Below are 27,679 nucleotides of genomic sequence, written 5' to 3'. Positions count from 1 at the left end.
GAGTTCTTGGAGACTACAGAAGTACTTGAAAAATCTGCAGGGTGTGTTGTGAATGAAATGCCAGAACAAGATAAAAGCATGTTGTTCTTATTCAAAGAACAGTAAAGGAGGACTCTGGGTGTTCCTCTGCAGGGTCTCCTGTTTCTTCTCTCAGACAGAAACGTTCTCATGTTCTTTCTGCCTTGTCCGATTTTGCATGTCTTAATGAAGGAAAATGGGAAGACGTGCCTGTGGTTTCCAGGAGTGGCTTTCAGGAGTCTCAGCATCCACCAGGGAAGAAACAGATGAAAATTGAGCAGAGAGGCTGCAAAGCCTTGCAGACCAAAATTCACATTTTCTGTCAAGAGGAAAAAGCACTCAAAGGAATGAAGTGTGGATTTTGGGGGAGTGGGAGATGGCAATGGACCTGGGGTGGAACTGATGTTCAAGCAGCTCAAAGCAGCCCATGGTTCTTGGAGAGCAGGTCTGGGCTGAGGGCACCTGGCTCTGCTGCACTGGGGACATGGGGAAGAACCTCTGGTCTGGGAAGACCTGAAAGTCAGAGAATGGAAAATCCGGTGGGTTGAGCATCATCAGAGCCAGGAGTAGCAGGGGAGCTTCCTCCCTGCTTCTGTCTATTTTATATCCACATATCCCTGAGGGTTTCCACTCACAGGAGTAAAGTTTGTCCCCAAAAAGCTTTAAAAGCAGCAAATGTCAAATTCCAAGCTGCACATGGGGAACATTTAAGAACTCCTGGCAGTGCTGGGGCTCCACAGAGCCGAGAGCATTCCTGAAGTCCCTGCCTTCATCCCAGCCCTCCAGCATCCACCCAGCATCAGATGGATGGTGCAGGAACAGCTTGGAAGCCTCATTTGGAGAGCTGTGCTTCAGGAACATAAACAGCATCTGAAATCACAAACTGACTTCAGTCACAGCCAAAGCCAAACTCAGAGAATGTTTTGTACCGGTTGTGTACACTCCAGTGCTAATTTTCTGTAAACACAGCAGTGTGTGCTCCTCTTTAGTGCTGAAAGAGTGGGGGTTTTGGGTTTAATTTTGATTTTAATTTACATTACTTAGCTATTATTCCTCAGGGAAAGGCAGCATTTGTGTTTCTCATGGCTGCATGTCTGTTCAAAATGGCCTGGGAGCTGTTTGAATTCAGTCAGTTTCATTTCTCAACTCAGTTCCTGTTTAATAAATGATCTTTATTTATTCCCTCTTTATAAGCCCTGCTAATATATAGTCTTATTGAGAAGCAGAACTGATTAAACCACCCTAGATCCCAAACTTCTTGAACGTTTAACTTGATGAAACGGGAGCTAAGCAGTTCTCAGTAGCCTATTCATGTTTAAAGCTGGCACAGGCTTTGAATAAATTGCTCTAATTTAGATTAAATTAGGAGTAGATTAATGTTTGCCAGCGCGCCGTGAATCGCAGGGAGGCAGAACAGCATTTATATTGTGCTTATTAGTTTTCATTTCTTGTTTTATGGCTGTATTTACAGTTGGCTTGGCAAAGAAGTGGGAACCTCCTGATGGAATTCTTATGGGGTTGGGTGTCCTGACTTCAGTCTGGGCCCAAAAATAAAGGGTTGTGGGGATGCTGCTTGTGCTTGGGAATGCTGGCACCTTGGATTTTGGTTTTCACCAGGAGACTTGATGACTAGAAGGAACTTGAAGAAATTCCATGTCATGTTAGAAAAGGAGTGATAGGTAAGGAATGCTCAGTGGAGGCAGAGCAAGGGCTTCAGTGTTTTATGAGAAATACACAGCACACTTTAATACAAGTTTGCTGTCCTCCACCTGTATTATTCCATATTTATTGTCCCACTGCAGAAGTGCAGTGAGGTAGAATGTGTGTGGAAGGCTCTGAGTCCATTTTATCACTTCTGGCTAATCCTGGATTCCTGAGGGAGTTTCTCAGTCCCAGAAAAGTCTCTTGGCCACCAGAAAGGCTGATTATTAACACCAAATACACCTCCCTCAACAGCACTGAAATACACAATCATGTTTATCCTCATATTTTCTATATTCCTGGCAGCTTGGCTGGGTGATGTCATGTCAGGAGTGCTTTTTCCTGGGAACAAAGCAGTGGCAATGGCTTCTCTGCCTGGCTCTGGCTCCTGCTTAGAGGGGAAAATACAAATAATCAGGAGTGGATCACGAGGGCTGTTGTTTTTAGTGGCTTTGCTTTTTCCATCTCTGAATGAGTGGAAGGGCAGGATTAGCTGTAGCTTGATATCCATCATGACTATCAAAGGCATTTCCTCTGCCTTTATTCCTCATATCCAGGGCTCTGAAGATTGACAGAAACACCCTTAATTTGTAATTGATCCCAGGCTCATGTTGGAAAGGAAAAGATCAGATTTTGTCAGTCTCGCACCAGCGGGGAGAACAAACACATGGGGTTGGTCTTAATTGGTTGCTTATATTTCAGAGTTGCTAAATTATACAGGAATAGCAGAGACAGCTGAATGCCATTTGGAGAGAAGGGACAGGATTGGCTTTCACTTGGGCTGAGTGGTTAAGAGGACTCATGCTGATGAAAATCTGGAGCTGGGAGAAGCCCCTGGTACTTATTGACAGGATAACCTGCTCATGGGGTTTATTCCCTAAGGAAATGCCATAAATCCAACAGAGAAATGTAATTTTTAATAATGTGTATTTCAGTATTGAAGCCAGCTGTAAGATGTCACTGTTCTCACTGGGACAGAACAACCTGGAGCGGGGGATTCTTCTTTCCCTGGTTGTTTCCCCTCTCCTATCATCTCTCTTCTCCCCAAAAAGAAACTCATAATTGTGGATCCAGAGTCTTTAAAGGACAGATGGATTCTGTGTGGTTTTCCTGGTCACACATCAGCACTGGAGGTGTTGAAGGAAAAGAAAGAGGGAGAAAAGTCCTGCCTGGATCCAGGTCACAGCTGACTGGGGATGGACATTCCACCTTGGCCCTTCTTCAGCACCAATTTACATTTATAAACTGCTTTCAAAACCTTTTTCTTGGGCATTTTTAACAGTGGTCAGTGACCACAGCAGATCCACATTTAAATGTTGCACCTCTTGCTATAAACCCAGTCATGTACTTTGGGGGAATAACCTTCAATTCTTGTGTGCTGGAAAGTGCACCCCAAATTCTCAAGCCTCTGTGCTGGGAAAAGCAGTTGTATTCTAAAAATACTCACAGGCTTCCCTTTTTCTGTTAGAATTAGAAATATGAGGGAACAAGTGAACAATACAAGTTTAAAAATAGAAAGAGAAGACATCTTAATTAAGAGTTTATAAGATTTCCAAATACCCTGATATTCCCCTAGTTCTACAAAAATGGCTGAGTGTGAGGTGGGCAGCAAGGAACTGTGGCCTTTAGCAGAGAAATCCAGTGAAAATTAATAAAATACTGGTACTACACCTAACAGTGCTGCTCTGTAGGTTCTTATAGACTAAAAGAGGAAAGGGGGGATTTGAGGAGATCTTCTCTCTCTTAAAAAGTATTAATTGTATAGGTATAAACCTAAATAGAAGGAAAAGAGAGGGTGGTAGATATGTGTAAGAAACAAATAGTTAAATAAGCCATTAATAATTAGTTTAAATAAGTTTTTTAAAGAGCTTGGAGAAATAAGGACAATTTTGACTACAAGCAGCTTGTTCAGCCTCATCTGCAGTAGCTCCAGTTTGGCAGAGTTGGTGCTGCCGAGTTGTTCCAAGTGGCAGCAGCTCCCAAACAGGAGGAAAAGATGTCCCACTTCCAAGGTGTTTTTTGGAGAGCAGCAGCCATGTAGGGTAACACTACAGCCCTTATACCTGCAGGTGTCCCAGACAGGGACAAGGATCTTGTGCAGAGGTACTTGGAGGAGCATGGCAGTCCCTTAAAGGAAATATTGCAGATGAAAGTCAGGGTTATCAGTGATCTGTGAGCAGCAGCAGGATTTGTGTTTGCTGGGTTCCTTTATTTTGTTTCAGGCTCTTACTGTGGTGTTCCTTTGAAAATACATCCTGAAATAGTCGAGGCATGGTCATGGAATCCCAGGGTGGTTTGGGCTGCAGGGACCTTAAAGCCCATCCCGTGCACCCCTGCCATGGCAGGGACACCTTCCACCATCCCAGGGTACTCCCAGCCCCGTCCAGCCTGGCCTTGGCACTGCCAGGGGTGTGCTGGTCCTGCTCTGCCAGCGCAGCAGTGATTCCTGCACTGCCTGGCTGCAGAATTATGGGGAATTATTGGGATTATTTGGGATTATTGTTATTTTTTGGATTATTGGGGATTATTGCAGCACTCCCAGAGCTCCCAGCACTGTGTGACCCCTTTCCCCTGAGAGTGCCAGCTGAGCATCCCTGTCGATTGCGGAAGGGAAGGGAAGGGAAGGGCCCAAGAGCACCAGAGGAGCTGTTGGCAGGGCCCAGGGGAACTTCAGAGGCATCTTGAACTCTCCAGGTGTGCCAGTGGCTGTGCAGAGCTGAATCCTTTGCACAGGACACAGGGTTTTATTTGTCACTGCTCCTCGAGGGCTGTGCTAGAACAGAGCTCCGTTATTTGAGAATAAAGTCACAGCTCTGCTGCTATTATTAAAGTCCGATTGCAGAACACTCTTGCAGGCTCTGCTGCTCTCAAGAGATTTTAATTCTTCAGAGGAGTTCAACTAATGAATATTCACAGTAAGAGGAAACCCTGGCCAGGGTTCTTTGGGGGCACTTCCAGGCAGTTTTTCTGCCTCGGGTTCTGTATGTGGGTTTTGTTTTGGGTTTTTGATTCTTTTTCTTAAGGAGTAATTGTTAAAAAAAATATTTAATTCTTTAAATAATTGAATATTCACTACTGAATTTGAAGGCCATACCCATCATTTTACAATATGTGTTACGGTTTGAATTTCTTTCCAATGACAAAATGTGTTTCACAGCAGTTTTAAACTCCTTGGGGACAGGTGAGGTGTGTTTGGCTTATTTCCCTTTTTTTAATAACCTGAGTCTCATGACTGAAATCCCTGCAGGGCTTTTTTTCCCTTTCCATCCTCCCCTGGAGCTCGGGGATGTGGTTGGAACCAGGGGGTTCCTGCTCCGTTTCCCTGGAATGCGTCAGCAGGGCTGTCACGCCTTTTTAAGGGTTGTTTTATGAGACAGGAAAAAATCAAATTGTTTCCTCTACACCAAAGCATTTCATGGTGAAACGGGAATGGGAGGAGGGCTCGTTATCAGGAGGGGTTTTATGACTTCCTTTCAAACACAGGCTCCCAGTCAGAATGTGTTTATCACTATTTTTATATATCTCAGTTTATTGAGCACCCAGCAGTGCCCGTTCACAATGCGAAACAGAAACAAATAAATGCCTAAAAATCAGAATCATTGAGTGGCAGTTAAACACTTGCTTATTCTGGATTTTTGGGGAGATTTTTGCACTCAATTTGTACATTGAGTGAAGAGTAAATAACAGCTCTCTCTCCCAGTGGTGATGTAAATTAATCTAAGGCAATTAAAAATTTAAAATAAGGCATTTTGCCTGCTCTGAGCTAAACGTGTTGGCATAGAGGAATAAACAAGGAAACATCTCTATTTCATTTATGAGGAAAATGAGGGATATTGGTAGGGGAGGGTCTATTCCTCAGCGTGGGGGTTGAATTTGGGTTTTTAAGTGTGTGAGGGACAAAATTTATTCCAAGTGTTGAGTTGAGTTCTTGCCCTCAGACCTCTCCCCTGAGTGAGATGATCCAGGGAAATGCTTGTGTGGGCCCGTTTGCTCCATGGTTCCCGTGGTTCCTGCAGGTGTAAATCCCAAAGGGATGCCCTGCTCAGTGGCTCCGTGTCCAGCTGCGCTTCCCTCGAGGTGTTGGTTCCAGCGCTGTCGTGTTTGTCTTTCTGACACATTTCCAAGTCACAAATTCCAAATTCCACACCTCTCCAAATTTCCAAAATCGATTTAAGTCCATAAAGTTCTGCAGTTTAAATTAGTTAATGAAGAATAATTAAGTCTACAAAATCCTAAATTGGAGAGTGTTTTCTGTTAAGGAGATGTGGATCTGTGACTTACACCAGGGGGTGATGGTGGCTGTCTTTGGAAATCCAGGAGATTCAGGACATTTCTGTTCATTCTATAATGCAGAAATTACTTTCCACCCTCTTCTTTCCACATCTGTTCGGTCTCTGTTCCAGCTTTGCACAAAAGCATCAGTTTGTGGAGGGAGTCCCAGAGATTTCTTTAAATGAGTTTTTCCAAAGGAAGAAGTTAATTCCATTGTTACAGCTGATCTGGTGAGACCAGCTTCAGCACTTTGGCTGTTTGGCTGAAAGAAGTTACTTGGGCCAGGTAACGAGGCTTTATTTGAGTGTGGTATCACTCAGGGAGCAGCTGGCAATAACAAGGTGATCCCTTCTGTTGGAAATTTGTGGTTTAAGCATTTGAACAAGGACAACAATTGGATACAAGTAAAAACATAGACAAAAAATAGAGAAAGCAAAATTTTGAAGGGTAGTGTGTAGTGTGAACTTACTAATTTTCTTATTTCATGCTTATTATTGCACTGCAGCCAAGTTCTACTGTTATTTTTAAATACGATGAGCATAACAAAATCAGTGGGATTTGACTGTGGCTCTTTGCAGCATCACAGCTGCTTAATCCTGGTCTGAGCTGAACCCTTCCATGGGTACACCATGAAACAAAGTTCAAATTTAGAACAGTGCAGTAGGTAAAAGAAACTTTGAAAGTCTTTATTTATTACCTTTCTGGAACCAGTTAAATAGAGAAATATTATTTATTGAGTACACAGTTTTATAGGAATACCTCAAGTCAAAATTAAACATTTGGTGCCTCTTAGGAATTTCTTTCTTAGGGAATACAGTTAAAATATTAGAGGTGTTGAGATCTGAATGTCCTAGGTAATTTTTTTTTCCAAAAGGTTTGTTGGCAAAATAGTTATTCGCTATTTTTAGTTGTAGCAGATCTTTGTTGCTAAAAGCATGTTTCAAATCTGTTTCAAATCTCTAAAATCCACCCTGACGTCCTTCCAAAGAGGACTTTCTCTTCTCCTTCTCTATGTATTAACTGGTGCCCCTGTTCCTTGTTGTCCCCATGAGTGATTCCATTGGGAAGGTCTTTCTCATGCTGGATCCATCCCCCCCGCCCCCCCAGAGGGTTCATTGACCTTCCCAGCCCATTCCTGCTCCTCACCCCCTGACTGCACTCAGGGAGTCTTGGATTTCCATGTGTCTGGGCTGGCCCTGGCCTGGGGGATGCACTCAGCTCCCTGTTGGGTGTTTAGGGTGAGAGCTGCTCCAGAGCTGCATGGGATGCAGGCACTGGGCTCCAGGAACACCTGGATCAGCCCCTGGTGCCTCTCCTGCTCTGGAATCCCAGCATTCTCCTCGGGCAGGTGCTGTAATGAGGACTTGCAAACACTTGGATATGTCCAAAAGAGCCCAAATATGACCTTAAACCAGCTCTTCAGGTGTCTGTGGGTCTGAATCCCTGCATTTCCACAGCCTTGGAGGCAGGTGGTGGCACTGCCAGCTGGGCACCCAGGGGATTGGAGTGTCCCCAGTGGTTTAGATAAGGCTGGAGCAGATAACATTCCTGTCCCCCCACTTTGTGCTGGAGCTGATGGTATCACTGGAATGTTGTTGCCAAACAGGAGGAAGCCTGGAAATGCCAATGGGGGAAGGCAGGAAAAGGGAAATCTGAACCGGAGGGGCGGAAAGTATTTGCAGTGATTTCATAACAACCAGAGGGTTCAGTGAGTGGTTTTCAGGTGTGGCTGGGTTGTTTGGAAAAGATCTCATGGTGGCCCTGGAGCAGCTCTCTGGGCGTGCTCCCTCTCTGTTATCCCATGGTTTTCCTACAAGATGAAAAGGTGGGATCACACCAGTGCACCCACCCCACGGACACCTTCACCTCTTGGGTGTCACCAGCCCAGTGCTGGGGCAACTCAGACCTTGTTACTGATTGATTCGAGTCCAAATCCTTGTGGGCATTTGCACACCTCACAAAGTATTTTGATAAAATAGTTGTAGTATTTGATGTCTGCTCAGAAGGAGCCCTGGGAAGGGCAGCTTGAGGATCAGCAGCTGGAATGTCCCCTCACCCTGCATCCCTGAGATTCCTGTAGGGCTGCCTCGGCTGGCACTGTTGGTGTCACACCTGAGCAGCACAAACACAGATTGCTGGGTCTTGGAATGCTGTAGGATGTGGGGAAAACCATTTCCATAGGGAAAATAACTTCTAGGACAAAGTTTAAAAATTCTGCTTCTGAAGTTGCTGGGATTTGCTGTTTGCCCTGCAGTGGCCAGGATGCAGGGGTGGAACTCTGCTGCCTGGAGCTGTGTAGGAGTTCCAGCATCCCTCTGGTTCCAGTTACTCCACAGTAGGAGATAAATTATGGTGCAAAGCACAAGTCACTTGATGAATGTGCTTTTAAAAAACGAGATTCATGAAAGCTGTGTAGGAATAACTGCAGAGAGCAGTCCAGAGTTGGAGTTACTGTTTAAGAAGTGATGGAGATGTTAGAAAGGAGATAATTGAGCTGCTTCTTCCATAGTGCTGAAAGCTGGAAGGGGCAAAGCCATTCCCTGGTTGGTGTTAGAGCTAATTTGGGTGTAATTGCTCATTAACACAGCTCTGAGTGCCATGCTCTGCTCACCCAGCTGGGGATGAAGCCTCTGTAACAGCACTTGAGGCATTTGTAGGAAACACAGGGAAAAAAGGAAGGAAATCCCTTAATCTTTGGGTACCTCCCCCAGCTCCTGGCAGCCCCAGAAGTGTTTGGGGAGTTCTGGGCCTGGCCCTGCTCACCTCACCTGGAGGGTTTCAGGTCCTTGCTGTTCACTCTGGGCCTCAGCTGATTTTTCAGGTATCATTAGGGTTTTGTTGTCTGTGACTGTTCTCCGGTAACGCTGTGGGAAGGAACGTTCCTGCTCTGAGCCTTGCCCAGGGATAGAACTGGGTGTCTGTTGTCTGGGAAATCCTGGCAGCTCTCCCAGACCCCTCAGCTCTGTGTGCACATCACTTCACAAAAGATGCATCCATTTCATGATATGGGAAGAAAACCACACAAGTGTGTGGGGATGGGGTTTAGATCAAGCAGATGAATTTTAAAATATTCCACTTTAACTCAACTGAACAAATTTTAACAGTAGGTAAGGGGTGGATTTTGCATCAAAACCATGTAATTTGAAGCAGATCACCTGACAGTATTGCCAAGACAGGTAAGAGAAACCCAAGTATGAGTGTTTGGAATTTGGAGTGAGCTGGAAATCAAGCAGGACAGTGGGAAAAGTGCTGAAAGCAATGGGCACCAGGCAGTTCCATCCCTTGTTCCTCAGTGGGAACACTGAGGAAGGAGTTGGTCAGGTGCAGTGAGAAGGTCTCCAGTCCAGGGGAGCTGGTGACAGGGGCTGGGATTTAAACACAGGAGAAGCCTGGTGTGATACTGGATCAGCACTGGAATGTCATTCAGGAGCAGGGAGACGGTTTGGGAAGATCCCCTGGCCCCATTCAGGGCTCTCCTGGGTGATCTGCAACAGCAAGGGACTCCCTGGGGGAATGGTGCCCTGGCTGAGGCCAGAAGAGCTGAAAGTGGTGCATTCCTGCAAGAAATCCAATGATGGGACATAAAAAAAGGGGGGGTTAGATAAAAATAGATTTTGCAATGAATGTGAAATTAACGGTGTCGTGTATTGATCAGGAGGGGCTGCTGGAGAGCACTTAATTGGGATCTTTAGCTATTAGAGTGTGGAAGGGATAATTAAGGAGATACCCTGGAGTACATGTCTCTCTTGATCTGTATTTGGAATACCAAAATGTTCCTGGCTCTGGGATCTGTCTCCCAGTTCTGCCCATGGACTGGTGTTACACTGTACAAATCTGATAAAACCCATGGTTCTTCTTAGCTCTCGTTCAGGATCTGCCCAAGAAACAGAACAGGAAAAATGAGAGTTCTGCCAGTTGAGGACCTCCCAAGCTGATGGTTGGGTTGGCAAGGGGCTTTGACAATTTAAAATCAGGTTGTTGCTGATGGAAGATTCCTCAGTGTTTTTCCCTGAAGGTTTGGTCATTCAGACAACATTTTCTTCTTTAGTCAGGTTTTTTGGGAGGTTTTCTCATTGTGTATCAGAACACAAATCCACATGTTCTGGTGGAGACGTTGCAGCTCAACAAGCTCTTCCAGTCCTGAATTTCTTTCTGGGGAAAAGCAAAGCAGTTTTAGTTAATTTCCATAATTAATGAAAAAATAAATGTATTTGGCAGCATGGATTCCCATGTGGAAAACGTCATCAGGTGGCTTAAGCTTGGTAAATAGTTCAGAATGCAGAAAAATTCCATGTATCCTGAGCTTTGGGGGTTTGTTACTAATTGTGCTGCTTGGAATACTCGGTGGTAATTGGGGTCCAGCTGCTCAGAATCTCACTGTTACATTTACTGCCTGGATTGCTTTAATAGGATTTGGAGAGAGAGTGGCTCTTCCTATGGTTCAGCTTGTGCTGTTAAATCACCAACCTTTTAATGCAATAATCCCTGGATTTATCCTGCCTTGGAGTAGCAACATAGGAAGACATGACTGAGGCTAAAAGTTTGGAGAGTGTGGGTATGATCCAGAGCAACAGTTATTTATGCTTGTTAGAGTCACTGTAAAATGATGAAATGGGTGTTGTGGGACAGAGGAAGATGGCAGGAAAACAGTGGGAAAAGGGCTGTAATTCCAGTGCCTTGGGCAGTAGCAGACCCCAGCCAGGTCAGGGCTGCAGGGTTTGGCTGGATGAGTATGCACTGAAAGGAATTCTGGGTATTCATCTGTCATTTTGTTATAATTGAGAATCATTTAAATGAATTGTACGTGTTAATGAGCTACAGTAGGAAGTGGGGTATGGGTGTGCATTTGAGTAATTAACAGAGGTTGGGGTTTAGCTGTCACACACGTGGTCCCAAAGCAATGACACTGTGGTTTGCTGCTGGTGTCCTCTCCTGAGGTCTATTTTACCCCAGTTCCACCCTTCCCTCCCCTGCCACTTCCATTACAGTGGAGATTTGGTCTGCTTGCCTGACAGTGCCGTGTCCTGTACTCCCCATTAGTGGTCAGTAGTTACCTCTGCCTGCATGTCAGCCTTCAGTTTAATGGCCTTTTTTGTGTGTTCATTTTCTTCTGTTTCCCATCGTGGTTTTGTTTATTTCTTTTACGTTTTTTTTTCTTCTGTTCTCTTTTTTTTTTAAACCGTGGTGATGTTTGCCCTTCATATTCCCCAATGTTTGCACATGCCAAGATGTTGCCATCCCAACATTACCTCCCACTTCACTGACCAGTGCCACTAATGACCATCTAGCACCAGCGACAGCGGGACCCCTGCCCTCCGCCCCGCGGGACGTCGTGGCCACCCTCGTGTCCACTCGCTTCATCCGGCTCACGTGGCGGCCGCCGGCCTCGGACCCGCAGGGAGACAACCTCACCTACTCCATCTTCTACACCAAGGAGGGCATCAACAGGTAAACACCTGGAGCAGGGGCTCTCCTGGCCTTTGCTGGTACACTCTGAGGTGGAGGGGTTGTGTTCCCCTCCCTCCTTCCAGCCCCTCCTGGAGGGAGGAGTTGCACACTAGTGAAGGAGTTTCACATTCCTGGAGGAGTTTCACACTCCTGGAGGAGCTGCACAGGCAGTGCTTGAGCATGGTTGGATTGGCTGCAAATCTTCCAGCTACCACCTGTCTCCAGCAGCCTGTTGGGGACAGAGCAGCAGGAGTGTCACAGCTCCTGAGGGAGCACAGGAACATCCCCTGAAAGCCATGCTGGGAGCAAAAGGCACATCAGGCTCCAAACCCCTGCAAATCCCCCCTCATTCAGGGCCAGCTGTGTGGTGGGTGTTGGCTAAGCCCTGTGGTCAGTGCTAATGCCAGTTCCCTCCTCAGAATCACTGTAAACAGAAATCCAGGGAATGCCTCACGATCCTCACTTGTGATGTGTTATCCCAGTGGATGATACCAGTCCCCTTCTCCTTCCTGATGGGATATACTGCTCAGAATTACAGTTGCAAATTGTGATAAGTTTGAGGAAGCTGAAGTGAACATTCATTTGGAGCAATGCTTAATTAATTGCAGATTGGCTTATCAGATTTATTACCCAAGGGAAAATTGTCTGTTCACTTTATTGATGAGAGTGTGAGATGCAAAGTCATTTGGAACAGAAACACTCCAGAGGGCAATTCCTGCTCTTCCTTAATCCTGTGGATAGACATCTTCTTCAGGCTCATGGCAATTAACTGAGGCAATTTTATTTGCCTCACAAATGTTGTTTTTCTGTTACTCCCTTCATTTGGTGATATTCCAGGTGCTCCAGGCCAGGCTGGGTGTGGCTTGGAGCACCCTGGGGCAGTGGGAAGTGTGCAGGAACACCCAAATCCTCTGAGGGTCTGAGGTTCCAACTGCCTTGTTCTCTGCTGGCTCAGCTTCCTTCAGCGTTCAGGGAGGGGAGACCCAGGAACAGGGCAGTGCCTCCTCACCTCTGCCCCTTGGACTTCTTTGAGGGGGAATCTGCCACTCTGCCCCTCAGGTGAGACCCCACCTGCAGAGCTGCCTCAGCCCTGGGTACCCAGCACAGAGAGGACGTGGAGCTGCTGGAGAGAGTCCAGAGGAGGCCATGGAGATGCTGTGAGGGTGGAGCCCCTCTGCTCTGGAGCCAGGCTGGGAGAGCTCATCTGGAGAAGAGAAGGCTCCAGGGAGAGCTCAGAGCCCCTTCCAGGGCCTGAAGGGGCTCCAGGAGAGCTGGAGAGGAACTGGGGATAAGGGATGGAGGGACAGCACACAGGGAATGGCTTCCCACTGCCAGAGGGCAGGGACAGATGGGATATTGGGGGGAAATTGTTCCCTGTGAGGGCGGTGAGGCCCTGGCACAGGGTGTCCAGAGCAGCTGTGGCTGCCCCTGGATCCCTGGCAGTGCCCAAGACCAGGCTGGGCATTGGGGCTTGGGGTACCCTGGGACAGTGGAAGGTGTCCCTGCCCATGGCAGGGGGTGGCACTGGATCACTTTTCACTTCTGTTCCAACCCAGCCTGTTCTGTGATTCCAAGAGGAGCATTGCAAAGTGAGGAGGTAGCAATGGAGGGGACATTTCTGCTTCAGGGCCTGCACAGTGTCACCAGCCATGGCTTGTCCCACCTTGGCCTGGTGACACTGGAGAGGCTCCCCTGGGGGCAGGGAGGTGGGAATGAAGGGGTGTCCCAGAGCTTTTCTGTCACACCCCCTGGGGACCTGGGGGAATCTGATCAGATGGAAGTTACTGTCTCACAGAGCTGCAAAAGGTTATTTCATCCCCAGGTATTTATTTACTTCACATTCAAGGCAGTTCCCCTGGAAAGGGTGTGAAAATTCAAAAGTGCTGCAGGAAGGTTTAATTCTGGGGAACTTTAGACAAGCAGTCAGGCAGAAGAACCCCAGACTTTAAGATATGGACAAAAAAAAAAAAAGAAATAATGGCACATTAAAAGAATAAAAACGGCACATTGCTGGTCTGAGGTAGTAAATTACACATGTGGGATGTTGAAACACTGCTGAATTCACAATTAACTGTGGTGTGCTTCAGACACAGCAAATGGAGTTAATTGTGTGTAATCACACTCAGAATGCCTGTGGAGCTCCCTGCCAGGCCCCGCAGCTGGCACGGCTGGCACACACAATACCCACCCCCTAACAGCTCCCCAGAGATGCTTTTTTAGATGGAAGTGCAACTTTAACCTTGCCATTTCCAGCCAAACTCCTGGGCTTGCACTGAAGGCTCTTCCTGTGGATGCTTGAGAGTTCCTGTGAACCTGAACTGGAGCTTCCAAAGGTCCTTAACTGGGGATTAGAGTGGAATCATGGAACAGCCGTAAGGATCTGCAGGGTACTGCAGTTATTCCTGGGGCCCATCTGCTTGTGCCTGTTATCCCAACCTGAGCACGTTGGAAAAGGTGCTCCAGGCTCCCCAGGAACAGCCATAAAGGAAGGATTCACTCAGCACTTAATTAGATTAATATCTCCCTATTTTTACCAAGCTGTTGTGAGGCCACATCCCTGTTTATCACTGAAAATTTGCAGTACTGTGACGTGTCTATTTATTTTTGGTAAATGTTGTCTTTACAGTAAAATACATTTATTTTTTTCTAATTTTAAATAATAACCTGGGTTTGCTGATTTCCATTTTTTCTTAGATCAAATCAGAGAGTGCACTGGCACTTGAGACAGAAAATGCTATATTTTGCATGTTAATGGGAGCTGGATGTTACCTCACAGCTGTGAATCCAGTGGCACTTAGACTGGGCTCTCAGATCCCATCCTTTTAGCTACAGCATGTCTTAAAGGAAGCTCCACTTGGAGACGTGTTTTCAAGAAAATGTTGTGCTCAAAGTGGAAAAATTAGCAATGAAAATTAATAAAAAGCTGCAATAAATGAAGCTGTTTATGCAGTGCCATTTTAGCTGAGCCTATGAAGGGGAACATTCTAGAAAATGGATGTAAATAGGTATTTAGTTACAGAGACTGCATTGTTCCCCTCTATAGATACAGTTCAATAGTGCAGAAACCAAAAGGGATTTCAGAATGTTTTCAGCCAGGTTCTGCTAAATCAACCACACCGGTGGATGTAAAAAACAAAATTAAAAATGGGGGATTTGGGATCCTATTTCCCTGATAGAAACTGAAGCAGGGTGGCTGGAAGGGAGGAAGGGGAGACTGGGATGGTTGTGCTAGAGTTCCTGTGTCACAAATGCTTTAGCAGGTGTCAGTGGGGCTGAGGCTGGCCTGTCCCTGCCCACCCCTGTCCCATGGGGAGCCTGGCAGCCCAGAGGGGCTGCATGGTGCTCAGAGCAGGCACAGTCCCCTGCATTTGCTCAGTGGGAAGTTCCTGATTGCTCCTTTTGGAGTTCTTGGCATTCCCAGGGAGCTCCTTCCCAGGGACGGATGGGCGGCGTTACCCAGACACAGCCCCGAGCAGCTCAGGTGCAGAGCAGTGCCTCGACATAAAGGCTACCCTTGGTTTAATGATTGATCTCCTAATCTTCCCCTCAGTCCCTGATAAGAACAGCTGGAGTTTCCTGGATGGTGTTTGGCAGAGGCCTCATTCCGCAGGGGGAACGTCGTGTTCCGGTGCCAGGGTTGGCTGGAGGTCACTGAGCAGCAGCAATGCCCCTTCCAGGTGCCCCCACACCTGACCTGTGTGCTCCCAGCTGGGTTAGGGCTTCCAGCTCACAACATGCTGGCCTGACAGAGATGCCCCTTCCCATGCCAAGTGTGTTCCTTCTGTGGCTGGGGTCTGGTATCCTGGATCTATCTCCAGGAGTTGCTGGAGGTTGGAATTCTGTGTGGAAGCAGTGACAGTGCCACGGCCTTGCCCTGGGTGTTCTGAACAAAGCCAAACTTCAGCAAGGAGCAGAGGCAAGGCTGGAGGTAGAAGAGCATGTTAAAACAACTCCTTTGAAAAATCCCCAAAAAGCAGCCCCACAGTATTAACAGGAATGCCCGAAATCTCGCCAGACTGTGTGTGCTGCTAAAATAGTTTCTGTGCTGGCTTCTGAGCTGTAGGATAAACTGTCACTGTGAATTATCACTTGCTGTCACGGGAATAACAAAGAAACCACTCTGAGTTTGTGGGTGTCATGTGTAATTTATTCTGTTCCTTCAGTGCATTTGGTTTTGTGCAAAGGGAAGTTGCAAAACTGGGAGCAGTTTGTCAGCAGCACTTCTGGCACACGCTTGTGGTGTTGTGCAGGGAGCGCAGTGCAAATCCCACGTCATTTACACACTGGGTACATTCAGATGGGACACGCCGCAGGAGCAGCTACTCCTCATTTACTAATCAGTGATGGTGTCTGTGCCCAAACCCTTTTGTTTCCCAAAGGGAACGTGTGGAAAACACGAGTCGTCCTGGAGAGACACAGGTGATGATCCAGAACCTGATGCCAGAGACAGTTTATGTGTTCCGAGTTGTGGCCCAGAACAGGCATGGCCCCGGCGAGAGCTCAGCACCACTCAAAGTGGCAACGCAGCCCGAGGGTAAGCCAGGATGTTCCTGGAGTTTTCCTCACTTTGGCATTGATATTGATTTTATTTTTTATTCTCCCCATTCACAACCTTTCCCAGAATCTGATGCTTTTTAAAAGTTGTGCTTGCGAACCACAGTTTCCAAAGATTTTCCATGTTGGTGGGATTGTGGGATTTATTGTCACCATTGAGAACTGGTAGGACATTCCTTGCTAAATTCTCTAAACCGTTCTAACAGGAATACTTTTTGCTTTTACTTGGCATTTGCGTGAAGTTAATGGTCATTAACTGAAAAAGAGAAAACTTCAGGCAAATGCCAAGTCACTCGGTAGGGTCATTCTAGACAAACGGGAGCAGGATCTCGTTTGGAAACTTGGTCTCACCTTCCACCCCGCGGTGGATCCATGTGGAATGTCACAATGGGAAAAACCCCCCTTTTCCTGGGGTGCTGGCCAGGGTGGGCACTCCAGACTTGGGACTAACAGAGTTCCCCCCTTGTGTTGCAGTCCAGCTGCCCGGCCCCGCTCCCAACATCCGCGCCTTCTCTGGCTCCCCCACCACCGTCACTGTCACCTGGGAGACGCCACTCTCGGGCAACGGGGACATCCAGAACTACAAACTCTACTACATGGAGAAGGGGCAGCACACAGAGCAGGTACAGGGCCTGCTGCACCCACTCAAACTGCCCTGAAGGGCTGCAGACACCTTGGGGAGGGTCTGCTTTTCTGACAGACTGAATGCTTTAGCCTCACATGTGGGAATACTTAAAATCAGAATTTCAACATGAAATGTTTGTGTCTGGGCTGGGAATGAAACCCATTTTATTGGTGATGCCCTGATTTGATATTTGTCAACATCAAGTAGCTTTTGGGGAATTCCATCATATCACAAGAGAAGAAGGCAGAGAAGCAGCCTTGTCATTATTGAGCTGTTCTGGGGCAGATGATATTAAAGATACTTGCACAGAGTTATGGGCTGGGTTTTAGCAGTTCATGCTAAATACTGATGTTGGCATGATCCCTAATCCAAGCTTTCTTGAGTTCTTGGAACCAGTGATTGATATTTTGATATTAATGAACATCTAATTAATTTAATTTTCTTAGTATTCCACTGAAGCATTCAGTGTGTTCTGTCAAAGTATGGGCTGTCACCTGAGAATAATGAGGATTAATCCCAGTCCTCACAGCCACATTCCCAGCTGATTGCATATCAGTATCATTCCAGCTTTAAAAAGCAAAGGGAAGAATATTTTTCTCAGCTTTTAAATATTTTTTTACATCAGTTTTTAGATAGGGCTGTTGCCTTTTGTACTTCTGCATCCCACTATTTCAGTTATAGTGATATATATTATAATGGCTCTGAGCAATGGTTTCCAGGTCCCTTTCCATGTCCAGGACATGTTAGGATTTAAATAGGGAGAATTTTCTCCTGGAAACTCAGAGCTGGCATCCTCCCAAGTCCTGGCTGTGCCTGAAGGTGGCACAGAGGTGTCGCTCCTGCTGTGGGTTGTGCAGGAACTCTGTGGTATTAGTGGCACTGCAGTGATGCCTTGTGCAGGCTGACCTAGAACAGAGACTAGACAGAGCTAAAGAATAAAGTAGGGATTTATTGAGAAGCCTCAATGGATCCACCTTGGGCAGCACAACCCAAAATGGCCACAAAAAAATGGACAATCAGTCACAGGGTCTCACACTTCTATAAGTTTTGGCCCATTTGCATATTGCAGTTAATTGTCCAATTCTAGCTTTAGCCCATGAAGTCCCATTCTTCTTGTTTCCTCTCTTTGGTCCATGCTGTTTGTGCTCTTGGGGCTGAGATCTGGATCCTCTGTCCTTGGTCCCCAGCTGGAGCAGGAAATGTTTTGTCTCCCTGCTCTGTGAACAGAGCTCACCATCCCCTAACACGAATCCCAGACTCACCCACTAAAAAAGCACAGAATGTGAGCATATAAAAACTAAAGCTGAGGCGTCAGCAGACTGACCTGATCTTGCCTGGGGGTGTTGTGGGGCCAGGACGTGGACGTGGCGGGCCTGGCGCACACGGTGACGGGGCTGAAGAAGTTCACCGAGTACAGCTTCCGCGTGGTCGCCTACAACAAGCACGGCCCCGGCGTCTCCACCCACGATGTCGTGGTCCGGACCCTGTCAGACGGTAAAGCTGCTCCACTTCTTTGCATTTTGGGGTTTTTCCAGGATTTATCTGGCAATTTCCTACAAGTGAATCTTTAACCAGATTTTTATGGGGTTTGTTCGTTGTTGCATGTGGCTGTTCACGGTCAAAATCCCCCCGGAGGCCTTCCAGAATTGGGTGAAGGAAAATTGCTACACCTGCAGAAGGGTCTGGGATTGTGATTCCAGGAACAATGGTGTCCTTCATTCCAGCATCACCCATTTATTTCATGGATTATTGAGCCTACATTGAGCGTGGACAGAAAAAAAAATATGCTGAAGGCACCAACTCCAAATTGTTTTCTAGGTTCTCTCACATATGAGCAGACTCTTGGTTTTGGAGTGCTTTTATTTTAATTGTATTCCTATGTTTGCACTGCAGCACAGATATTGTTAAATCCATTGCACAGAGTGGTGAGAGCAGGATGTGAGGTCAGTATTTTTTATAAGGCAGATAAAGAGGTGATGTGAGCAAACAGAGATACATGAGCAATGCAGAGTGATTAGAGTTGTGATAGCTCATATTTGTTAGAGAGAGGTTTATATAGAAGAACTCACAGGGAGGGAGCAGAGCCTGGAATCCTCTCCCCAGGAGTGACCAAGAACAGAGGGGAATATTGTCCCAAACTCTCTCTGGGTCCAGGTTTGTTTCTGGGGCACTTCCTGACTTTGCAGTGGTTTCTGGGTATTTGCTAATTCAGTTCCTCTTCCATGAGACCCTGTCAGCATCTTCTTGAACTTCCAACAGCTTTTATCCACAACATCAAGTGGGCAAAGGTTCCACAGATAAATTTCCTCTGAAAAATCCTCCCTTTCTGTCTGTTCTGCCCCTGCTCTGTGTTGGGGTACCTGGTTGCCTGGGGCTGTGCTCCTGAAGGAGGGAATACTCAGTGTCCACTGATTATTCCTCTGTCCCACTCCTCATTCTGTGGACCTTTGCCATGGTCTTCCTGGTTCATCCATTTTCCAGATTCCAAAGACACAGGAATGGTTGCCCATTTCTCCTGTGGAAGCTGATTCAACCTTTAGTGCCCTTCTCTGAACTTTCCTCCAGGTTCCTTTTCTCCTTTGTTTTAAAAACTCAGGTAGAGGGGACTGAAATGGTACCAAAGGTGTAAATGAGGCATTTCTTGCATTTGAGGAGCTTTTTGGGTTCTTCTGAGCACCAAGAGGAATCATCCTGAGGTCTTTGTGCAATTCTTTACCAAAGAATCACACCCTGGGATCTCCCCAGCTCATCTCCCCCCTTCTTCTTGCTCTGGCCTTTCTTTCAACAAACACTTCCCTCCATCCCTCACTGCTTAAAATTGATTTACCTTGAAAGACAGAGAAATCCCTATTCTGCTCCTACTCTAGCTCCTGCTTTCTCAACTTCATGCTTTATTGTTACTTTGGTTGATTTGGTGGAAGCTTCTGACCCAGCAGGTGGAGTTTGAGTGGTCCCATTTTATTGCTGGCACCACTTTGTCACTTCTGGTATCAAGATAAACTGGGACAGGTTGCAGAAATCTTGCAGCTGTTTCACTCCCCTGTTCCTTGAAAATTCCTGGATGGATAACACATGACCCTGGCAAGAGGCTGCTGTTCCCTGTGTCTGACTCTTCCATAATCCCCTACCCTGACACTGCAGTTGGAGGGAGCATGGGAATCCTTTGGAAGGGTGTCAAGGAAACCTCTCCTTTCCCTTCCCCTCACTACCAATGTAAAGAGAGACTTGGGTGGCCTTATCTTGTCTTTTTTGCCCTACCTGACCATTTGCTCACTGATTTCTCTAAAGGGCTTGCCAGCTCCTTGGTTGTTTGAAGACGAATTTAGGATTAGTTACAATGTCATTTTGAAGTTTTCCTGGAGTTCTTTCTTCTCCAGCTTCAGTTTTCACACTTAACCTATAGGTACTTACTTTCTAAAGCTCTCTGAAGGATGTCATGTTGCTTCTTACAGTTTCATAACCCTGGCAAGCTCTCAAATCTTTCCAAAATGATGCACATTTTCCTCCCATGTTTTCCTGTTGTGGTGTCCAGGAGCAATCTCCATGTTCCCTGCAGGGATTTCTCCCTAAGCTTCCTTTAGCCCTGATTTAACAAAGCATCTGCATTTTTATGTAGGTTTTTGCTCCTAATCTGTTACAGTGCCTTGTTGCAGGGATAACTCTGCAGGTATTACCATTTGGACCCAGGTTTATGTGCTGCTCCTGAGAATTGCTTCTCCTCTCCTGGAATTATGATTGGGGATTACAGCTGGGAGTGGAATCTGAGCCTCAGAGCCTGATTGAGGCCCTTCCCTCACAGTCTCTGAGCCATCAGCATGTCCTGGTGCTCCTGCCAGGCTGCTCTCCGTGTGCTGTCCCACTCCAGGAGATGCCTTTCCATAGCAAATCCCTGTTCCTCCCTGTGAAGGTGGGGAGGCCCTGGCACAGATTGCCCAGATTGCCCAGAGCAGCTGTTGCTGCCCCTGGATCCCTGGAAGTGTCCCAGGCCAGGCTGGATGGGGCTTGGAGCAGCCTGGGCTAGCAGAAGGTGTCCCTGCCCATGGCAGGGGAGGCACTGGAGGAGCAAGGAAAGCTTGCCTTTGTATCCTCTCCTCTCCACTGTGCTGCTTCTCAGGCCCCCAGCTCTCCATCCTCAGCTGCGGTGATTTCAGGCTCAGCTGGGTGAGCAAGGGAGGGCAAATCCTGCTCCTCTCCATTTCTGCCATGGGGTGGTGGGTGAGGGAGGTTTCACCCCATCCTTTACAAACTATTCTTCTACTTCATGCCCTGGGATGTTCCTGTGGTTCTCTGGGATGTTACTGTGGCTGGGCTGACTTATTTGGAAGATGAATTCTGCAGGCTGGAGCAATCCTCATCCCTCTATCCCTGTGCTCTTTGCCCATCACTGTTCTTCCCTGGAGCCTCCCCTTCCTGCCAGGGAAGTCTCAGCTCTGCCAGGGACCAACGTTTGCTGTGGAGCCACAAGGAATTCCCTGCTCCCAGGGTTTTTCTTGCACTCCCTTTCTGCCTGGATTTCACTGCCACGAGGAGTGAGTAAAGAACAAGCAAAGAGTGGGAGTTCAAAGGCAGCCGCAGTGTCTGAGATGCTCTTCACCTCCTCACTGTCACAGGGCCCTGGGGACTCAGAGGTTTCCTGTTACAGAAAATCAGGTTAACAAAATCCAGGCCAGAAATTTAAACGTGGGTCCCCCAGTCAAGCAGTGTGTTCAGTAAAGATTTGCCTTGGGAAAGAGCTGGATGGGATACTTTCTTTGAGAGTTTGAGAAGTGCTTTTAAGTATAAAACATATTTTATTTAGATAGGTGTGAAAATAAAGAGTTTTTTCTTCAGGATGAAAATACAGAACCGTCCTTAGCCATTCACCGTGTCAGAAAGTACCTGTGGGAGGATTGGTAGTTCTTTTATGTGCTGCCTGAAACCAGAATGGTTTGTACTTTCATAGCAAATGAGAGCAGAGAGTAGTTGGGTGTGGAAATGCAATATTTGAAAGTTTTGGGGTTGTAATTCCTTTAATGTTTCCAGTCCCCAGTGCTCCACCACAGAATCTAACGCTGGAGGTCCGGAATTCCAAGGTAAGATTGGAGCATTTCCTGCTGGCAATGGGTAAATAAAAGGGGGGGGGGTCTTAGATTTTGGAGCTGCTTTAGGTCTTCTTTCCTCCCATGCAGCTTTTGAGCTCTTTATGGAGAATATCTGAATGTGGGGCTTGGAGAATCTGCAGTCCAGCTGTGGGCTGGCCGTGGTGGGATGCAGTGACAGTGCTGATGATGGAGGGATTTAATGAGGCTGGAAGGATCAGAGCTGGAATCTCTGCTCACTGTTGTTTGCAGTGTGGGCACACACAGGCACACTTCTGGAGTGCCTTGGGCCCTTGAGAAAAAGAAATATTTTCCATTGTGCCTTTGGAATTGCGTGTGGAGGGTTTTTTCCTAAAGACTTTTTTCCCAAATACCTTTCTGTGCTGCCTTTCCCAGAGCATCCTGCTGCAGTGGCAGCCCCCTCCTGCCGGGACCCAGAGCGGGCAAATCACGGGATACAAAATCCGCTACCGCAAAGTGTCCCGCAAGAGCGACGTCACCGAGAGCGTGGGGGGCACCCAGCTCTCCCAGCTCATCGAAGGTGAGCAGCACCTGTCCTCCTTGGGGTCCCTGGCTGTGTTTAGGGGGCTCAGGGACAGGATCCTCTTGGGTTCCTGTGGGGTCCTGTCCTCCCTGGGGTGCCTGGCGGTGTTTAGGGGGCTCAGGGACAGAATCCCATTGGGTTCCTACAGGGTCTGTGGGAATTGCTGGGCTGATGAAGCTGTGGGAATTGCTGGGCTGATGGAGCTGTGGGAGCTGTGGGCATTACTGGGCTGATGGATCCGTGGGAATTGCCCCCTGTCCTCAGGGCTGGAGCGAGGCACCGAGTACAGCTTCCGCGTGGCCGCCATGACCATCAACGGCACCGGCCCCGCCACCGACTGGGTGTCAGCTGAGACCTTTGAGAGCGACCTGGACGGTGAGAGACCCCGGGGTTGGGACAGCAAAATGGGCAAATTCACTCATTTCCTTTCACCAACACCTGGCTGCCTCTTTGGAAGGCAAACCTCTGTGTTTTCACTTCTGTTCTATGTGTACAATGGGGTTTATTTAGGATTGACATCAATTTCTGTTTTAACAGAAAATTCTTGCCAAGTCAATAAGGTGGCTTGAAATGAAACTGCTTGTACACTTCCTAGTGCTGTATGTTAATACTCATTCATAGTGACCATGAGATGTCAGAGTAGGAAAGAAATAATGAAAGCGTTCTCAGCCACAGCCCTTTGCAGTCTTACCCCCATGTTGGTGCTGTGCTTTCTTTGACCCACAGTAACTTATTTTGCACAGAAGAAAAGGGAGATTAATTAAATTTTCTGTATTTTCTGCACTACATCTACCATTAGAAATTCTGCTGTAGGTATTAAATACAAATTATATTGGAATTGTGGGTATTAGAATAATTACACCGAAAATTCCAGTGATGGCAGAAAGGCTCCTGGGCTTGTTGGAGTATTAGATGGGATATTCCAAAGCTCTTTGTGTGTGCTCTAAAGGGTTCTCCTCAACAGAGGGTCTGCTCCACCAAACCCACGTGGATTTTTGTGCTGTGTCAGAGTAGGCTCAGCCATCCTGGCAGCTGGGAGGTGCAGTAATGGAAATGGGTCAAGATTTGCTCTCTGCTGCTGGAGGATCCTTCAGCAGCCAGCTCAGGAAGCCTGGAAAACCCTTCTCCCATCTCTGTCTGGGCAAAGCTGATGCTCAGCTTAATCCTGGTCCTCCTGCTGCTCCTTCTCTGGTGTGAACAGAGCAGTTCAGGGATGTGGGTATTGGAAATTCCTTGATCCGTGTGTCTGTTGGCCCTTAGTGGATGTGACACACCCTTGGAGCTGCCACGTCCCCAAAGTGGGGCAGAGCTCTGTAAATGAGCACCTCACAGGGCAATGGAAGTGTCCCTGGACTGGAGTAAACAACACTTTGCCAGAGGACAGCACCAGGATTAAATTTAAATTTAAACAGGGCAGGAGGAGGAAGAAGAAAAATAACCTTTTCTTTCTCTGTTGGCTTTGTCATTTAAATTTTTTCACCTCCATTGCAGGAAATCTGACTTCCTTCACAGTCTTTCCATAGAATAAAGTAATAAAAAATGACATTTAAGACAACATAACATGATGTTCATATAACTCTGCATACACCTGTGAGATCTGTGTGTGCACACTGCCTTTCTCGGCTTTCTTTCTTTAGAAAGCTCATGTGAATAATTTTAATACCATGCAAATGCATTTCCAGCTCACCTTGCATTTCTTAGGTTCAACAGACACATGAAGCATCATTTCTTTTTATTCCACAGCTGCTTTTTGAGTTTAAATAGAAAATAATTCCCAGGAGAGTCCCATGGATGTAAAGGGGAGCAGGAGTGTTACAATTCCACGCTGGAGTCGGAGCAGGTTCCCCCTGAGTGCAGAGCAGGAGGTGTTGAACAGCTGTACAGAGGTTGTCCCCAGTGCAGTGGAAATGTCACCTCTCGTGCTGCACTTGGAGCTTTGCTGTATTTAATAGTTGGGAACTGGAACTGCTGGGCTGTGTCAGCAGCAGCCTCAGAGCTCCCCGGGCTGGGGGCCAGGCCTGTGCTGTGATCCAGCTAATCCTGTTGTGGTGCTTTATTAAATGTTTGTCGAGAAATGCAGCGTATTTCATTAAAAAGAAATCCCTGCAGGAAGCACAAGTCCTTGATTCCATTTGGAGTGGGGAGCTCCGTTTGCTAGTGCAGGGAATTATCCCTAATCCACTGGCACCCGACAAAAGGATTTATTTCATTTTTGGGAAGTGAACCTAAAGTTAGGGACACTCCAGGGATGGGGGGCAGATTGCTTTTAGGTTCCAGTCAATAGTGGGGAAAAGCCTCTTAGGAGAAATATTAGGGGCTTACAGTGGCACGTTGTGGAAGTGTTCTGGCATTAGGGATCCACATTCCGTGTCTCTGTGGGATGGGGTGAGACTTGTGTTGCTTTTGGGGGAAGAGTTTGAACATTTGATGTGGACTCTGTATTTTCTGTATAGTTCCTGCTTATGTTGTATGAATTATGGGAATCCAAGTATCTAGGCAGTGACAATTGTAGGACAAGTGAGGAGAACCCTTTGCAGTGCAGTTCTTAAAGCTGTGGAATATCCTATTTAATGCTACAACCAGCTCAGGAACTTTTCTTTCATCACCAGAAAAGTGATGGAAAATTCTTTTCCATGTAATTACTGTAATACCCACAAGGAAGTATTCCACATATCCTTAAGGAATATGATGGAATTGAAAGGAGATGAATTTGTGGAGGGGAAGGATGGGATAAAACTGGGTGACATGGGCAACATGGATCTGATACAAAAACCATCCCAACCCCCTAAACACAACTGTGCTGCCTTCTAAAGGGTGAATCTATTGGAATGTAACGTTAACATTCTGCTCTCGGAGCTCTTTGCTCTCTACTGCAGCCCAAAGTTTCATTGCGCTCGTTCCAACACACAGAAGTGCTTTGTTTGACCTTCCTGCCTCACAGTCTCCATGTCACTGCCTTTGTTTGAGAGAAGGCCTTGCTCTGCCTCCCTGTTCCTGCAGAGACCCGTGTGCCCGAGGTGCCCAGCTCCCTGCACGTGCGGCCGCTGGTCACCAGCATCGTGGTGAGCTGGACCCCGCCCGAGAACCAGGACGTGGTGGTCAGGGGCTACGCCATCGGCTACGGCATCGGCAGCCCCCACGCCCAGACCATCAAGGTGGACTACAAACAGAGATACTACACCATTGAGAACCTGGGTGAGTGCAGGGAATGGCATCTGTGCCCAGCACAGCTCCCTCAGCACTCCTGAAACAGCTTCCATGTGAGCAGCAGCCCGAGTTCACTGTGCTCCCTGCAGAGCTGCAGGAGAAAAAGGGACTGAAATGTCACCAGGATTCACTGGTGGCTCCTTTAAAAGGAAAATAAAGATTCACCCCTCCACAGAACCTCTGTGGGAGGTAAAATAGTCTGAAAGTGAGAGAAACAGCAATATAGGGAATTCCATCAAATCAGAGGTTTGAGTCATTTTGGTTTTGTTCTTCTAAATTGTTTTTCTCACTTCTGATTTGGCTGTGCTTAAAGGTAGTAAAGGCTCTGCTGTAACTGTAGACTTGAGCTGTGCTATCCCTGCCCAGGCAGGGGGTGGAATGAGATGGGCTTTAAGGTCCCTTCCAACCCAAACCAGTCTGGGATTCTGTGGCCATGAACAGAAGGTCTGTGTGGAGACTTCCTCAGTTCAAATCACATATTCCAGTTCAAAATTAAAATAGGGAACAAAGAAGGTATGGAGAAGCAGAAACCAAGATTCATTGGTTGTGCTGATTTCTTTTCCCCTTCAGATCCCAGCTCCCACTACGTGATAACCCTGAAAGCCTTCAACAACGTGGGGGAAGGGATCCCCCTGTACGAGAGCGCCGTGACCCGGCCCCACTCTGGTGAGTCCTGCCCTGCAGCTGGGATGGGCTGGGGGTGAGGCAGGGTCCTGCTTGTCAGTTCATCCCGTGCTCTCTGTCCCTGTCACTGCTTGGCCTTGCACGTTCTGATAAACCACCTAAATTGGGCTCATTTGTAAATTCCAAACTCACCTGACAGCTACTAATGGATGTTCTTACTCCAAACATTCCCCTTACCTGAGCACAGCCCACGTGGGTGCAGTTCTAAAGGCCCTGAGCTGGGGTTTATGGTCTTTCTCACTGAGATTTTTGAACATGATGCCTGTGTTTGCTTTGTGTCCCTCTGTTGTCACTCACACTAAACAAAATCTGGGCAGTTTTTATTTTGGCCTTGTAATCCATAAAGAAAAGGGTTTAAGCACAGAACTGTGCAGGTGAGCTGTTGCCATGCCATGGCTCGCTGGGCTCCCTCCCAGCTTGCTGGCACCACCCAGGAATTTGGTGGCGGTGCAACACTTGGGGTTAGTCCTGATGAGCTGGAATGCTTGAAGGTTCTCCAGAGGATGCTGGAATTGCAGTTTCACAGTTACTGCAAGTTGGTTTCTCACTTGGAACCCTTCCTTTGAAGGTGCCTTTCGGGAGGTGTGTTTGGGAAGTGGCATCTGCCCATCCAGAGCTCCAGCTTCGTGTCTTCCTCTTTGTTTTCTGGGAGAGGACTCAGTGGACACTCCAGGCAAATGAAGTTACAATGACTGAGTGTTTGGGGTTCATAGGCCATGGTTGAGTGCCCTGAGTACTAATTAGGGCTATGCCAGCAGGGATTTGTTGTCTTACTGTCTGGAGGAGGGAGGACAATGCAAGAGTGATGTTATTGCCCAGTCTGATGTCACCTATTAACTCTGGCTTTTCTCTCTTTCTCTCCATTCCTCACCTTCCATCTCATTGCACTTCCCTGCATCCCTTCTTTTTTGTTTTGGTTGACATTAAAATGCCACCTCCTCCCTTTTTAATTATAAACCACGGCCTTTTCCCCATGGATTGCCCAGACACTTCCGAGGTTGATTTGTTTGTTATTAATGCTCCATACACTCCAGTGCCAGATCCGTCTCCCATGATGCCCCCGGTGGGAGTTCAGGCTTCCATCCTGAGCCATGACACCATCCGGATCACTTGGGCAGACAACTCCCTGCCCAAGAACCAGAAGATCACGGACGCGCGGTTCTACACCGTCCGCTGGAAAACCAACATCCCTGCCAACACCAAGTACAAGGTACTGAGTCCCAGGGGAGCTTCCCAGCCCAGGCAGGGCAAGGCACAGCTCTGGGAGCACTGCTGGGCTCCTTGGAGGGGCAGGATCCCTCCAGCTCCACTCCCAGCTGAAAGCACAGCTCTGGGAGCACTGCTGGGCTCCTTGGAGGGGCAGGATCCCTCCAGCTCCACTCCCAGCTGAAGGCACAGCTCTGGGAGCTCTGCTGAGCTCCTTGGAGGGGCAGGATTCCTGCATCTCCACTCCCAGGGCAAGACACAGCTCTGGGAGCTCTGCTGAGCTCCTTGGAGGGGCAGGATTCCTGCATCTCCACTCCCAGGGCAAGGCACAGCTCTGGGAGC

General features: G+C 47.4%; 1 protein-coding gene across 9 annotated transcripts in view; it reads left to right on the top strand.

Moving 5' to 3' along the window:
• The window catches only part of NEO1 (neogenin 1), a 165,739-nt gene that overhangs the window by 112,725 nt on the left and 25,335 nt on the right, over nt 1-27,679 (top strand). For 5 of the 9 annotated variants that reach the window (XM_053988459.1, XM_053988466.1, XM_053988465.1 and 2 more), the window contains exons 8-17: nt 11,220-11,439; nt 15,819-15,973; nt 16,468-16,616; nt 17,974-18,112; nt 21,641-21,690; nt 22,093-22,237; nt 22,505-22,615; nt 25,241-25,435; nt 26,018-26,113; nt 27,118-27,341. In XM_053988459.1, coding sequence (XP_053844434.1) covers nt 11,220-11,439; nt 15,819-15,973; nt 16,468-16,616; nt 17,974-18,112; nt 21,641-21,690; nt 22,093-22,237; nt 22,505-22,615; nt 25,241-25,435; nt 26,018-26,113; nt 27,118-27,341 — 1,484 coding nt within the window. The remainder of the gene's footprint in view (nt 1-11,219; nt 11,440-15,818; nt 15,974-16,467; nt 16,617-17,973; nt 18,113-21,640; nt 21,691-22,092; nt 22,238-22,504; nt 22,616-25,240; nt 25,436-26,017; nt 26,114-27,117; nt 27,342-27,679) is intronic. The other 4 variants (XM_053988462.1, XM_053988464.1, XM_053988461.1 and 1 more) reach the window with 2 other exon arrangements.

The sequence above is a fragment of the Vidua macroura genome, chromosome 12 (genome assembly GCF_024509145.1).
Source record: "Vidua macroura isolate BioBank_ID:100142 chromosome 12, ASM2450914v1, whole genome shotgun sequence".
NCBI classification, from domain to species: Eukaryota; Metazoa; Chordata; class Aves; order Passeriformes; family Viduidae; genus Vidua; species Vidua macroura.
Note: the sequence above shows the minus strand (reverse complement) of the source record. Positions and strands in the feature narration are given on the sequence as shown.